Raw genomic sequence first — 15,781 nt, 5'->3', positions numbered from 1 at the left:
GCAATGCTTGAAGCCAGGAGTTCGAGACCAGCCTGGGCATTTCTGAACCATACACTTAAAAAAAGGTTAAGATGGTAAGTTTTAAGTTATATATATTTTAACACAGTAAAAAATTAGAAAAGAAGGATTAAAAATTAAAAGAGAAAAATCCCTGTGGCCCTGGGCAAACCGAGTGACTAGCAGAACGACACCCACCGGGGGTACAAGGCCTTCAGGACTTCCTCGAGCGTCTCCTTGCACAGATGGCGCAAATGAATCCCAGAGGGGGGAAGGGGTCTATCCAAGGCCACTCTGCAAATATATGCAAGATTTGGGACAGTACTCAGATCTCCTGAACCCTGGTCCTGGGGTCTTCACAGCCACTCTCCTCCGGGTGGAGGGGAATCACATTGCTTGGGCCAAATCACCACCAAAAAGGCCTGTCGCCTCCAAAAGCCAGTGTGTTGGAGAAGCCAAGCAAAGGAGAGAAAGAAATCAGCAGGCAAGCCTTCCCAGATGGCTGTTCAGGGGCAGCGCCCTCCTGCAGAGCCCCCTCCTCCTCGGGGACCATAGGTGGCTGTGCAGGGAGCAGTGGGACCAGCAGGTTGGGGGGGAGGGTGGGGACCCAGCTCCACCTCGAGCTGGTGCTCAGACTCGGTACAAAGCACTGCACTGAGCTCAGTTTCCTCGTTTAGTTAAATGGGGACAGTTGTACTTACCTCGTGGATTTGTGGGAAGGACTGAGGGAGAAAATGTGTGTTGGAGTGCCCAGCACTGAGCAGGGGCTGGGCCAAGAGTACCTTGTGTGACACTGTGATCTAATAAGAAATATATATCTGGTTTCTGCCCCCTGGTTCCCGAGACAGACCTCAGAGCTCTTTGTAATTTGCTGAGTGATAATGTCTGGCATTATCACTCCTAAGTCCCTGGGAATTTCCTTGGTGACAGGAGCATCTTTTGCTCTAAGGAGGCGACTCTTAGGCTCCTGGATAGCTTCAGGATGGAGCTGGTTGCCAGGGGAACCAACCCCATGATTAAGGGTTGGCACTTTCAGCCCGCTCCTGACCCAGGGCGTAGGCAGAGGGGCTGAGGTTGAGTCCATCACCAAAGGCCAGCGAGTGAATCAATCACGCTGACATAACGAGGCCTCCATAGAAACCAGAGAGGGTGGGATTTGGGAAGCTTCCGGGCAGCTGAACAGGTGGAGGTGCCTGGAAGGTGGTGCCCCTGGAGGGCAGGGAAGCCTCGGGCCCTCCCGACAGGCGCCACCCCGTGCACCTCTTCATCTGGGTGCTCATCCGTCTCTGTCACTGAATCCTTTACAATAGACCAGTAAACATAAGCAAGCGCTTCCCTCCTCGGGTTCGATTAATTTGCTAGGACAGCTCGGAGAACTCGAGGAAAACATTATGTTTACAGATTTTGTTGGTGGGAGAAACATCCCCACACGTGTTTTGGTGACCAGAGGCGAGTGGTACGAGAGTGAGAGAAAACACCGTTTTTTCCTCACCCCTTGATTACTCCTCCCTCCCTCCTCTACATTCGGCCTGCCCCAGCTGCCCTGCAGCTCCCGGGCCCTGGGGAGCTGTGTTTGGGTGCGACCTGGGTCCCCAGCAGGACTGCAGCCGACTTGCCAGCAAGACCTGCGTGCAGAGTGGGCTGGGGGATCTCTGCAGCGGCTCAGAGCCAGTGGCTCCGTGTGGGCCTGGGACCACCACCTGATGCTGGGATGCAGGTGCCTGTGCTCCTGAGGGCATCTACGAACGCCTGCGTCCCCACGAAGGTGTCAAGGAGCTGGGGAAGGGGGGCAGCTGACAGCCCAGACAGCTGCATGGCACAATCACACATATGCTCCTCAGCAAGCCCCAGCTTGTTCCCCTCTCCCCCACCTGCTCTGAAAGCCCACCCTGAGAATGCCGCCGTCTCTTCTTAGGGGGGGTAGATATGCACGGTATGAGATTCTGGAAGCACCATTCCTGATGCTCCCACAAGGAGGCTCTAGACTCTTCCCAGCCTCCAAATCCAGCTTGTGTGAGATGTGGCCAGAGAGAGCAGCAATTTAGGCTGCAGGGCCTCTGGGCAGGGGTTGATAGCCCTCACCACAACAAATGACAGTAACTTGCATGTGGGTGAAATAATGCCCTCTGTCTAAACCCAAGACTGCCCTTGGGAGGCCACATCTAATCCGATAACAGAAAGCAGGAAGTTCAGGGAACCGCAAAGCCAGTGACAGTAAGCCTGCACAGGTCCCCGACTCCTGGTAGCAGAGCCCACCCTTAGGACCCAAGGCACCTTGTCAGGGTCCGCGCAAGCACAGGCACGAACCAGGGCTGAACAGGGAGAGGGTGCCAAGCAGGCCGGTGGGAGTGACAAGGCCCAGGAGACTCTTGCTCCCGTTCTCACGCAGGAAGCCCAACAGGAGAAATAACTGGAGTGGCCACTCCAGACCACGGTGTGGCTCTTGGGGGCTGCAGAGGCCACAGCTACAGGCCTGCTGGCGGTGTCTGATCCCTCAGACTTGAACAGAGTCATCAGACTTTGCTTCTCAGGGGCACCAGCTGCCAGGCCAGCCCCCGCTCCCGTCCCTGTCCCATGCTGGCTGTGCCTCGGGGAGACCAGGACTCTGCTTCCAACCACACTCTGCCATTTCCAGGAGGCTACAAATGCCAAGAAACTTGGCTCCTGCTTCCAGGAAAGGTTCAGGTACGTTGGCTCAGGACAATAGGCCATTGTTTGCCTGATGCTCCATCCCCTGCTCTGGCCCCCAGCTTGGCCCCTCACTTAGGGGCTGTAGAATACAAAGTACTTCCTGGGTTTATATCAAAATAATGAGGGGAGGGAGAGGGAGAGGTCAGATTTACTCTCCGTACTGCCCCCCCAGCCCCTGTGCGCCGTCTCCACTGGCCCAGTGTGTGAACCGGCTCCACGGGACTCTCCCAGAGAGGCACCTGGTGATGCCGAGATTCCCACGCGCAATTACTGCCTCCCCTGCATTAGCAGAGACTGAGACTATACTTGCCGGGACTTTGAATACAAGTCCCTAATGAGACCTTATTAACCACTTAGCTAATAAGCACTCTGTACACCGGGCTTCCGCACTATTACTGACGCATGCCGAGGGCTGCGAGGTCGCGGGGGGGTCGCCACAACATGTGGGAGCAGTCGCAGGCCTGCTCGGTTGTTCTACGGCACCAGGCACTGGCTAGGGCCCCCGGCCAGGGCACCCAGGATGAAGACCACACCTGGGTCTGCCTTTCATTAGGGCCAAAGGTCTCCTTTCCCCTGGTGGCATCCACACATCCACCCTGAAACGAGGACTTTCTTTAAAAAGAAAAAAAAGGTGAAATGAAAGCAACCTTAAGAAAATCAGCTCTGGGTCTCCAACCTGCCCTTCCTCACCTGATGGGAACCATCCCAGAGCCACCAAGAGGTAGACTAGGCTTCCTTGAGAGGTCACAAGGAAACCACTTGATGGAAAACTTGTCTCAAGGAATGGGGTGGGGGCTTTGAAGCCCACCACAAAGACCAATATGAAGGCAAATGTTCCCCAGGGCTCGAGGGTCATCTTCCATTTCCTGACAGCAGAACAGCCTCCTAGGTCCCCTGAGAGTGAGGACATAACTGCTGCCTTCTGCTAGCTCAGTGCTTCTCAAACTATCTGTGGCCAGTGACCAGGTTTTAATTGTTCTTTTTAGCGCTCTAATCCATTGTAGCTCGATACTTCCGGATACTGTAAAAATAAGCTACTAGAAATATGATCATACACTTAGATGTGTGGCAATGTCAAACTGCTCTACGAGTTTCTAATACTCTCACTTGGTGTGTGCATTGGATCACAGACCAGTACCTACCGGTGAACCACACTTTGGGTAGCGCTGCTCTAGTCAGCTGGGGAATTACCAGGTTCTCAGGATCCTGAGAAATAAAGAAATGCTCAACTCTTGCAGGAACTTCCAGAGAACTCATCCTAGCATTGATTGACCTGAGTAAGAGCCAGACAGGAACCACCAAGGACAGGCACACACTGAAAGGCAAGCCACAGCGTTCCTGGGGAGACTTTTCCAAACACAAAGTTGGGCAATCCCATGATGTGGCCAAAAATGATCATGTCCCAATCACTAGCTTTTAAAGAATTAGTAATCTTGGAGTCCTGTTGGACTGCTTTTGCAATGCCTTATATATCTTCCAGTATCTTTGTCATTTTCAAGAATTTAGGTATTTTTCACATTTCCCCCCCTTTGAATTCTAATTATTTCTCAGTTAATTAATTAGAACATTTCGGGGGGGGCGTCATCTCACGTTACATTGGGTTAGCCTTGCATACACCCTTGTCCTTCTGTGAGCCTCAGCTTCCTCATCTGTGAATCAAGGAGCCACCACCAGCCTTGCAGAGCTGTAAAAGAGTCGTGAAAGCCTCTGGGCCAGGCCTTGAACGGTGCTGGGCATCTAGGAGAGACTCGGCAGATAGTTAATGAGTCTAAGCACCGCCATGTGCACAGTTTTGCATTTGCATGTTCCGGGATTACTTCTCCCCTCTCTTAAATCACTTTCACTTTCCCTCTATAGGAGTAAGAGTGAGGTGGCCCACCCAGGACGAGCAGGCTGCCTTCTCTCCCTTGAGCCAACTTAGATTCAGACATGGGGACACGACTTTTGTCACAAGCAAAGGCCAGAGCCTGTAGAAGATGGCTAGACCTTCACAGAGGCATCCCTCAGGCCATCCTGTGACTCCCAGCTTAGAAGCTGCCTGTGCCTGCCTGGATGTCGGAGCTTTTCTCCCACTGCATTGGGCTGGCCCATCTCCTCTCCAGGGTGCACTGCCTGATGCCAGTGACCTGTCTTACTCAACTCTATGTTCCCAGCACAGGGGAGGTACTCGGAATGAAGGAGGAGGCAGGCTCCTGGGCCCATTTGTGTCCAAACAATGGGAACGCCCCTCCTTGGGCCTGGAACTCGGCCGGGAATACCAGGCGTCCAGGCTGTGCTTCTTCACAGAGTTGGGCCACCTGTGGCCACACAGCCTGCTATGAGCATCACACAAGGCCACATGAGTCAGGCAGAAGGGACAGTGGGGAGTCCAGGGCCTCAGAACTGAGGGCTCACGGGAAGGGGAGGTTTTGACGAGTAGGGCCAGAGGAGGTCTCCTGGGTCCATTTGGGCAAGGACATCCTCACTGAGGAGTCCCTGGATGAGAAAACACCAGAAGATAGCCTGTTGGACCTGATTCCTCAGCTATATGCCCAGGACAAGGGAGGGGGGACCAGAAACTGAAACCACCTTGTTCGAGGGGGTCTGCACATTACACGCTCAGAGATGAGACCCCCCAGTGGGCGCCCACGTCTGCCCACCTTTGTCTCCTGGTGCCAGGCATCTAAAGCTCACCGCCCTGCAGGTGGGTCTCAAAATCTCCCTTTGCAGGTGAGGCTGCTGAGGTTCAGGGAGGCTCTAACTCACCTGAGGCTGTACCGCTCTTAAGTGGCTGGGATGGAAATGGAAACATGAAGGTGACTTCTTTTCCTTTAGAAAGAGAGGCATCAACATGCATTTTAAGTAAATGAGATTTCTTCTCTAATTTTCTTCCACTGGAGAAAGGGACCATTTACTAGATACTTCAGGCATTTTACATAAATTAGGTCATTGCGGTATTCCAGTAGTAGGAATAGGAGTAGCTGTTGCCATCTCCATTTTACAGGTTAAGAAATTAAGGCTCAGAGAGGTCCACTAATATGTCCAAAGTCACACAGTAAGCAACTGGTGCTCTGAACTCAAGTTTGATTCCAAGCTCATATCCCTCTCCCTGCCTCCCTGACATACACGAGCACCCTGCAGATTAAACCCTCCCCGGCTGGGATGCACAGAGGAGACCTCTAAAAGGTGGCCTACCTCTACCCCTGGGACAGAGAGGGACAGTGAGGTTGGAGGCAGCCTTGAGACCTATCCTTGATATTTATCCTCAAACCAGACAAAACAAAGGCAGATTGCCCAGCCAAAACTTGCCCGGCATTTCCCTGTTTCCCTCTACTGTGCAAATCTCTAGTGTAAACCCTGCAAATCTGGTTTTAAAACAAACACTTCCAAGGGTAGAGAAACCTCCTTTTGCAATGCTCAGTGCTCTTCTGATCCAGGAAGACGAAAGGGCAGTTCCCAGCCCTGTGGAGGGTCCCCTTGCTCAACTGTGCAAACATTCGGCTGCCATCTTGTTCTTGCAAGAGCTCACCATCCTCGGCAAAGGGCCAGCAGCCATGCCATAGGCCAAAGCAGCAGAGGCCTCCCTTCTTGAAGAAAGGGATTAACTAATGGTTGACGGGGAGCTGAGACCACAGAGGAGGGCTGGTTTGATGGGATCAATGGGAAAAATGGTGCTGGGGACACAAGACTGGACATGGATCCTGTAGTCTACAGCCTCAAAAGACAGACCCTGGCAAGGATCTGAGCCCTAAACAAGACTCTGTGGCTGTTTAGGCCAAACTCTGAACTTTAAAGGAGAATGTCAGTCTGAGAGGATGGGCAAGTGTAGTCTGAACGTGGAGCCCTGGCTACCTGTCTCGGAGTCGGTGACTCAAGCCTGCATCCCTGTGAGTAACACGTGCTTTGCTTAATAAGTTTGGCTAAGTCTGTTCCCATGAAGAGGTGATTATTCCCGTATCCTCAGAACTGGTGAGCAGGAACAGAGCCACCCTGCCTGCCAGGAAACTGCCAAGGACTAAGCATCAGTTTCCAAGTGTGTTTTTCTTCCTCTAGTTCCCCTGAATTGAGGCAAACTCGGGCCACTGGGCAAACAGAACAAGCCATGGTCAGTCTGGAAGAAGCATTAAGGGCCCAGCTCTCTCTGGGGGAGAGACTCCCTGAGCGCCACCAGGACAGAATGAAGCTGTTTGTCACTGTCATCACCTACTTTGAGAAACAGCCAGTTCTCTCCTCAGGGGAGGCTGTGATTCTGCCAGATTCTGCATGTGCAAAGACCAGTGTTGAACCAATGGCGGATAGGATTTAGGGAGGGAGGAAAGTTAGGCTGGGGGGCAGGGGTGAGGCTGGCAATATCCTTCCCAAGACAGCTTGAAACTGGAAACTCACCACTCATCCCTAACTGCCTACAGTGGACTCACAGCGAGACCTGCGGGGGCCCGCAAGGGTAGGTACTTAGAGAAACTACGGCACAGACAGGTTAAGTGACTTGTCCATATGTCCAGTGGTGGCCCCTTTTAAGAGCTCCCTGAGCATTCCCAGCCATTCTGTGAAAGACACATTAGCCTGTAATTAATACATTGGATGCTGTTAAAATGGCCTAATTATACCATCATGTGATGGCCAAGGCTGGTTTGGGGGATAGGATTAAAAAATGGGGGCTGATTGTCCTGCCACAACCTGGGAGACACAAGGACAAAGCCATCGAGGTGGGGGCTGGAGGATCTGGGGCTGGGCCATCCCAAGGCTGGTGCCATTCGAAGCCCTTGCTGCCCCTGGGTGTAGGGCTTCACATGGACATGGCCTCCACGCCCACCCAGCCTCTGCGGCACACAGGAGAGGACACCGGGCTGGGAGCCAGGACCCTGGGCCTCTGCCTTCTCACCTGTGGCCCTGCTCCCACTCACTCCATGTGCAATTGCTACCCTTCCTGGTGCTGTAGGTCCCTGCCACCAGCTCTAATTTTTTCACAGGAAGTACTGTGTTGCCTTCTAACACGTTATATAATTTACTTCTGTATCACATTATTGTTGATGGCTTGCTTCCCGGCTAGAATGTAAGCCTCAGCAGGGCAGGAACTGAACTCTTATTATTGATGCATATCCCAAGAGCCAGAATTGCCTCATGCTGAGTTGTCATGCAATAAATGTTGGCTTCATGAGTGACATTGGCTTAAAGCTGCCTGAAGAGCCTGATGGAGAAGCAGCCAGGGGCCTCAGTGGGGCATGATCACCACGTGACTGGGACACGCTTACTGGCAAGAAGTGTCTCTGCTGGGCCCAACAGCTCTGCAAGTTCCCAGCTGCCTCCTGCCCTTGCTTAGAAGGAAACCAATGCAGGGGCCTTGGGAAGTGTGGTGGCTTTTCTTGCCCCAGCTCAGCCCTCAACTCTGAGCGGACAGTGACCAAGCCAGGCCTTCCTGAGGATGGACGAAGGGCAGGGACAAGAGAAGGCCTTGCCTGGCTCCACCCTGAAGGGCCCAGGCAGCTGGAGGGGGCTGAGCTGGAGAAAAGCAAGGTGTGGGCCCAGCTGACCAGCCAGGAGCACGAGCCACGGCCTGCTCTGTGCCTGCCCAGGTGCCCTAAGGGTGACAATGACCTTTTCCCGCAGCAGGAAGTACCCCCCAGGTAAGGCTGTTCTCCCGACCTGGGCAAAAAGGCTACCCTAGAACCTCATGATGATGATGATGACAAACACGTCTCGACCCACATAGCTGGTTGTAACATAAGCCAGAGACCACTTTCTTACTGGGGTGAACGGAAGCCCAGGCAGAGCAGGAGACTTCAGGCCAAGCAGCTGACCCGTGGCTGACCTGGAGCAAGATGCTGGTGTCTTGGTAAGGGACCGTGGCTGTTTTCAGCAGCACTGAACATTGGAAGTGGTTTTGTTCCTCCATGCCCCCTCCTGCTGCCCTTCTGGGGATGCTCCCGACACAGTGGGGGCCTTGGAGGCGTGGGGCTGGTGAGATTCCTTGCTGCTTTCTTGTGGGCCCTATGTATACCCTTCTTCCCACAGAGGTGAGGACCAGCGGGGTTGGGACCCGCAGCTACACACCAAGAGGCACGTTTTTCACTAAAACAATGGCATGGAGCTGGTTTGTGCATTAGCCTGACAGCGAGGAAGCAAACCAGCCGTCCCTCTGGCAGGGGGACCTTCAGCACCACACACCGAGCCTCGGTGGGAGCCACCGAGGTGTGGGACGGGGTGTGTTCGGAGGAGCGTGGTGTGGGTGGGGACGGGACGCCACTCCTACTACGTGCAACAGCTGAAGAAGTGGGCTTCATGTCCCTTTTTAGACTCATTCATTCCAGGGGTCAAGGTTCCCAGAAAACTGACCCTCTCCTACCCCAGCCTGCTATTGTTCTCAGCATGGGAGGTGACAGGAGAGCAAGTGGAAAACAAGAAAAGTGCCCCAGAACCCAAATTTACTCAATGCCCATGGCTGCATTTCATCATGTACTTAACCAAAGTTAGCTCCCTGCCTCCCCTCTTCCTCCAAGCCAAGCTCTGCACCACAAGCTGGGTTATCCTTCTAGAACACAGAGTGGATCTCACAGTGGCTTCCCATAGTGCAGAGGAAAAATGAAATTCCTTCACACACACAATGGGCTCACTTTCACTCTCTGCACCCCCATGAATACTTTTATCCCCAAGTTCAAGTTACACCAGACATCTGTCTTCCCATGCCATGCAAGTCCTGTCTGCCCGCCTTGCACACGCGAGCCCCTCTACAGCACCCTTGCCCTACACTTTTCTCTAGCAACATCCTCCCATGTAACCTCAACACTCAGCTCCCACAATACCTCCTCTGTAAACCCCTCCCAGGCTTCTCTCCTCTCTGTTCCTACAATCTTGCCCTTTCTACCTTTCATGGAATTAATGAATAGTAAGGTATTAGGTTTATCATGTGAAACTGCCACTTCGTTAGGTCAAAAACAGCCACATATTGGCAATTTTGTGTAGTAAAAACATTACTTCTTTCTATGCCAGTGTTCTGTTTCCCATCTAAATCGTAGTCAAGGAGCTGCACTGCCCTCCTCTTTGTTTTCTCAGAACCTAGCACAGTGGTTGGCACATGGAGGGTACCTGATGAATGCTTGCTGAATGAATGAGCACAGCTTGGCAAGTTTTTGTATGCTGCCTGTTCTGCTACACTGTGTGCTCTCACATAAAAACAAAACTGAATCCAGCACCGTTGTAAACTATCTTGTAAATTTTCATCCCAGCCAAGCCAGGCTCTAGATGTTCGCTGCGCAGGTCAAACAGAGGGTGAGAACATCTCAGAACGTGCAGGGAGCGGGGAGCAAATTATTCAGGACAACTACCTTTCTGGCAAGAGAAGCAGAGTCAACAGTCGGCAGAGAAGTAGCAGCTGGATCAGGAGACGGAAGGCAAGAGGGAGAAGACGGAGGATGAGTATGAGACAGGCCTTTAGAGAGTAGTTTATTCTGCACAGAACAGAAACAGAAGAAACTAGGATTATCCCAGGGACGCGCAGAGCGATGCACCCTCGGTGATGCAGTCCCATGCCAACGCACTCAAGCGGGGAGACACGGAAACCCTGTCTTTGGAGCCAAGCAGGATTATCTGGCTCCTGGTTACGCTGCATTCTGGTGCAACTATTCCAGCTCCCTTGTCACACCAAAATAGCTCGCAAAGATCCAATCTGTTCCTGCCTGCATCCGCCCCAGACAGCAGCACTAATTACTGAAGCCCTCGCCCTGGAGCTTGGAATGAAGTAGCAGCTGCCAGCTTAGGAAAGGCGAACCCAGGGCTGCTCTGGGGCAGATGGCCACAGCAGGGGCCTCTGCAGCCGTGGCAGACACCTGTGCCAGCCTCCTGGCGGCCATGCGGAACCCCAAACACGAACTGAGTGGAAAGCATCCTTTCCACGTCAATGATTCCACCAGGTAGCAGAGGACACAGGTCTAGGGGGGACTGAGTGAAAGCAGTAGAGGAGGTAGAGTCTACAGACAGGCTGCTGCAAGAGAGGGCGGACTTCACACGTACATCCGTGGGATCTCATTATCAACTCTTTCATCCCCCTGGGAACACAGGCTCTTTTTTCCAGCAAATTTCCAATTAAGTAACTGGCTTGGAGGGGGCTGCACTTCCTATTGCAAGGACAAGCCATTCTTCCTGGCTTGACATTGCCTCTGGGGAAGCAGAGCCCATGTGGTTGACCTCATCATTCAGTGTCTCCCTGATCAGAGGCACAGGGAGATTCCTCCCTTGTGCCCCAAAACATCAACTGGTTTGCTTTCGCCATAAAGGCACTGTGATCCTGGCAACTGACCAGTGTTCCCCCTTTGTGTTGACCTGTAGGAAGCTCAGAGCCAACTCAGAAACTACCTAGGGCCTAACAGCATGTGTTTCTCTTTGGTAATGTTTTCCTTCGACCTGAGCTTACTTTCCTGCCTTGGTTTTCTCTTTGTGATGATGTATCTGCTTATTTTGAATCTTCTCATTTGGATCTCTTTCAGATGCTAGCTTAAATTCTTTAGTGATTCGAAAGATGAATAGCTCCTCATGCTATAAAAGAAGAAAGGAGCAAATCCAGCTCTGGAGACTGATTCATGGTCCCCTGGCGGGGTGTCCAGCATCTGGGTTCCTGGGGGACCCGAAAGCCTGGTGTTTACCTGAGGGAAATCCCCTTGTCCAAACATGGAAGCCAGGTGAGCCGCCTTCTCTTTAATGTTCTTTTTGTGAAATTCCCTGTTGGCCAAGTTCTGAGCCCTCTTCTGCAGTCAAGGGGAGAAAGGAAAAAGCAAGATAGTGACAGAGGCTTGTCTGGTCCTCATGCATAGCAGGCTGGGAGACAGGGAGTAGGCAGGAGGTGGGGGCAGAAAGGAAGTTACCCAGACACAGAGACAGGGCAGAAAGTGAAGCTTTCACCTGGAGAATCTTTTCTTCCACTTGCTGCAGCCGCCGCAGCACTCCGGAAAGGGCCTGTGGGCCCTGGCAGGGCGGAGCCAGGGCAGCGAGATTTTCCGGCTTGCCCAGCTGCAGGTCAGACTTGGCTCTGGCTCTCCAGGGCCTGCTCAGACACTCGCCACCAGCAGACACTTGCTTGAGCTCTCTGAGCACATGCCCTGTCACAACCACGGAGGGGAACTGGGAGAGAGGGAAAAATAAGCTTCCTTCCGTATTGTGGCCCTTTCAGGGACTTCTGTAAGGCATCCCCCATGGGGACCAGATACAAAGGGCACATCAACTGTCCCCTTAAGTGAGATTCCACACGAGCCTCAGGTCTTGACTTTCCACACCTGCAGCAAAATCACCTGGCAGTCCTGTAACAATGCACAGTCTGGGGCCTCGGCCCAGAGCTCCTGAACCTAAACCTGTGCAACCCTGATCTCAACCCTGGCTGTCACCGAAATCATCTAGGGTACTTTTCAAATAGACCCAAGTCTGGGCCCAACCCCCACAGACTCTGATCTGATTGTTCTGGACTGGGCATCAGACACGGATATTTTTTAAAAAGCTCCCTAGGGGATGCACAGAGACACAAAATTGCTGAATTATATAAACACTCTCCTTACTCAACCTCTACCACCCGGAAGCAACACACAATTCCTAACACTGACCAGATGTCTTTGAAATTTGTGGTCAATAATAGTGATTCTGGTCAAGTTCCCAGCCCAGAGATGCTAGCTGGAATGAGCCACAGAGCGTGGCTGCCAGCTGCCTCTCTGTCCGCTTTGCGGGTCCTCAGTCACTCTGGCTTGGGAAGGCCCTCCCCACACCCCAGCCTCGCCCCTTCGATGGGCAAAGCCAAGGGGCCACCTGAGCCCCTTCCAATATCATGTTTTCATTGATACGGAAATCAGCCTATTCAAATGATCTGCAAATAAAGCTTAGTGTCACAGGTCATCCCACAAAATGCCCTATGTGGTCTGGTTTGCTTTCCCCCTAGTAACAGCATCAAGAGCATGGTGGTTGGTCAGTCCATACCGCTGGCTGGCTGAGGGACCCGTGGGATGTATTTGCCGATACTGCATACTTGGTTATTCTTACCTATAAGGGTGGTAACTTCAAGTTGTGTCTGCTTGCCCAGAGAATCTACAACCAGCCCTATCTGAGGTGTGGGGAGAGCCACTGACCCCACCCCTCTGGATCACAGTCCACCCTTAGCTCCACTAAAACAGCGTCCCCTGCAAGGAGCCCTACCTGCCTTTTCAGAGCAGGTGACGGGCTGGCTGTGGGCTCCTCCGGCTTGGGGCAGCGAGAGTGAGCAGGAGGGTCAGAGGAAGAGCACAGGACCGGCTTACCTATCCCTGAGACACGGCGCTCCTGAGAGGAGAAGGGTGAGTCCAAAAAAGCAGCCACAGGAGACATGAAGGAAAAGGAGAGTCAGACTGAGCCACTTGGAGGCAGGAGAAAGAGAAGCAGGGAGATGCAGCGTGTGCATGCAGGGAGGGCACTGGGCTGGGCTCCTGCAAGCCGGGCCCAGCTGGGAAACTCGAGCCCTTGTAAACAGCTAGTCCTACAGTCCCCTCATCCCGGACAACGTGTGAATCCCGGGGCGGCCTCGCTCTTGGCTGAGATGCAGGGCCCTGGGCGGGCACTGCCGGAGCCCATGCCAGGCCAGCACGGCCAGCCTAGGCCAGGAATGCTCCTGTGCTCCTGAAGGAACAGAGCCCTCATCGACATTTGAGGGCTGTGGGGGGCCAAGCCTCCAGAAGGGACAATCGAGAACGTTTTGGAGAATAACAAATCTCAAGGAAATGGCCCCCTGGTAATAAAATCACGTCACTTCCTAGGTTAGTTCAGGAGGGGTGTGGTCTGTGTTGAGATCAAGGAGCTGTCTATGGTCACTCTAAAGCCAATTGACCAAGGGTCTGTCCTCCTGAAAGGAGCCTAATTCTGTCATGTGACAGGTCCTCTCTATAGCAAAACCAAAGCCCCTTTCCCCAACCTTTTGTTACATGACAACAGCATCCCAAAGGAACTTCAGGGGAGCAACCAAATGAACCACGAGGCACAGACCTCCGAGCCAGAGTCAGAAAGAAGCCTGCAGCCTGGCCCACAGTCCCGACTCACTTCCTCTGGTCTGGATGGTTCTCACCATGGGTTTAGCCTGTAGGCTCCCAGACAGCCCCATCTCAGAAGCTCCCTCAGGCTGTACCACCTCAAAATTGGCTGCGAACCAAGTCATGGTGGGGAAGTAAAACTAAATTAGGGACTGGATTTCCTTAATGTAGAACAGGCACCAGCAAACTCTGGCCCATGGGCCACATCTGGTCTGCCACCTGCTTTTGTAAATAAAGTTTTATTGGAACACAGCCAGCTTATTTGTTTAGATACTGTCTATAGCTGTTTTTGTGCTACCATGGCAGAGCTACATAGTGGTGACAGAGATGGTGTGGCCTCCAAAGTGTAAAGAATTTGCTATCTGTCATCTTCTAGAAAAGTCTGCTGACTTGTGATCTAGAAGAAGCTTGAGTCTCATTCTCACCGGGCCTGGCTGGCATATCTGCAATCTGTCACTAGCCTGAACACTCCTGCTGACTCCTCGGCAGGTTCTGACCACCAAGAAGGCAGGTCCAGGGAGCACTTGACGTGCGTGACTCACCTGCTTCAGGAGCGAGGGGTTCCGAGAGCTCTCCTCAAACTTGGCCAGCAGCTGGTTTGCCATGGACTTGACTTTGTTCTGATTTCCACCTTCTTTACTGCTGCTGTACTCTTGATTGGAGCCCAAGCTACGACTGGAAAGGGTTGAAGGCTGCAAAGGTCAAAACACTGCATTGGTGGTTGGATTCTGGAACCCAGACATCAGGGAGGGGGCAAGGGACACAGGACTAGTTTGCTGAAGAAGGATACCCTCCATGGTCTGAGGAAGCAGCCACAGAGCCACCTGCAGAGATAATGTTCACAGGACAGATGCGTCTTTCCAAAGGATGGGCACAGCCAGGCCTGGGAGCCAGGCAGGGTTTGAATCCTGACTCATTTCCCAGCTCTGTGACCTTGGCAATTTACTTAACTTCTCTGAAGTTCCTCATCTGTAATCCACTTCACATGGGTATTGCAAAAACCAAGTTTAATAATGAAATGTCGAGCAAAATGGTTTTCAAAATGCATCACGTGGCTGAGAAGAAGTGAAGAATGGGGGGATGAAGGAAGGCACAGGCTCTGGGCTTCTTTCTCCTCTCTACCCTATCACCAACTTCAACCAGTCCTGCTCTGTTTTCACTATTTTAAAAAACTTTTAATTTAGAAATAATTTTAGATTTACACAAAAGTTGCAAAGATAGCACAGGTTATTCTGACGTACCCCTCACCCAGCTGCCTCTAATGTTAACGTCTGGAATAATCATGACACTGTTATCAAAGCTAAGAATCTAACATTGGCACAATACTATTAAGGAAATGATAGACTTTATTCAAATTGCACCAGTTTTTCCACTAACATCCTTTTTCTGTCCCCAGGATTCAGTTCAGGATCCCACACTGCATTGAATCGTCTTGTCTCCTTGGTCTCCATCTTACCTTCTCTTTCATGACTTTGACACTTTTGAAGAGTACTGGGCAGCTATTTTATAGAAAGTCCCTCAATCTGGGTTGGTCTGATGCTTTCCCATGCTTAGATTGGGGCTGTGGGTTTGGGGGAGGCTACCTCAGAGGCGAAGAGCCCCCTCACTCCATCACATCAGGGTTCATGATAGCAACATGACTTGTAAGTGGTGGTGTAGCCTTTGATCGCTGTTTTGTAAAATAGAGCTCCATATAAGTTTTCTCTAGCTCATTTGCTGACAATAAAAATTTGAAAATTGCCAGCGTTCAGTAAGAATGCCTGTTCCTCTTACCATGGGATCTCCTCCCAGAGACTCCAGAAGTGTAAACGGTGTTGCCATGCCAAGCGGGCAGTCAGCTTTTGCAAGAACACCATGGATCTCTCTCACTGGAGTACGCGTTCCCAAGACAACAAGACATGTTCACGCAGAAGAAATTCACAGGCAGAGGCAAGCTACAGTCAACTGTTTTTTAAAAAGAGCCCTAAGAGTAGCAGCCCCATGGGAAAGCTTTTACACATGGCTGCTCTGAAGTGCTGGACAAACACAAACCCAAGAGGCAGTCCCCACTCCACAGTGAAATGTAACTGCACACATCAGTGCAG

The 15,781-nt window shown here is 52.1% G+C and overlaps 1 protein-coding gene across 17 annotated transcripts in view; it reads right to left on the bottom strand.

Annotated features, from left to right (window-relative positions):
- The window catches only part of MICAL2 (microtubule associated monooxygenase, calponin and LIM domain containing 2), a 217,109-nt gene that overhangs the window by 81,272 nt on the left and 120,056 nt on the right, over positions 1-15,781 (bottom strand). For 13 of the 17 annotated variants that reach the window (XM_045557535.1, XM_045557534.1, XM_045557547.1 and 10 more), the window contains 5 exons: positions 14,240-14,389; positions 12,835-12,957; positions 11,560-11,778; positions 11,304-11,405; positions 9,990-10,112 (listed from right to left, as the gene is read on the bottom strand). In XM_045557535.1, coding sequence (XP_045413491.1) covers positions 9,990-10,112; positions 11,304-11,405; positions 11,560-11,778; positions 12,835-12,957; positions 14,240-14,389 — 717 coding nt within the window. The remainder of the gene's footprint in view (positions 1-9,989; positions 10,113-11,303; positions 11,406-11,559; positions 11,779-12,834; positions 12,958-14,239; positions 14,390-15,781) is intronic. The other 4 variants (XM_045557543.1, XM_045557541.1, XM_045557542.1 and 1 more) reach the window with 2 other exon arrangements.

Source organism: Lemur catta, chromosome 7 (genome assembly GCF_020740605.2).
Source record: "Lemur catta isolate mLemCat1 chromosome 7, mLemCat1.pri, whole genome shotgun sequence".
Lineage (NCBI taxonomy): Eukaryota > Metazoa > Chordata > Mammalia > Primates > Lemuridae > Lemur > Lemur catta.
This window is presented reverse-complemented; position numbering and strand designations above follow the sequence as displayed.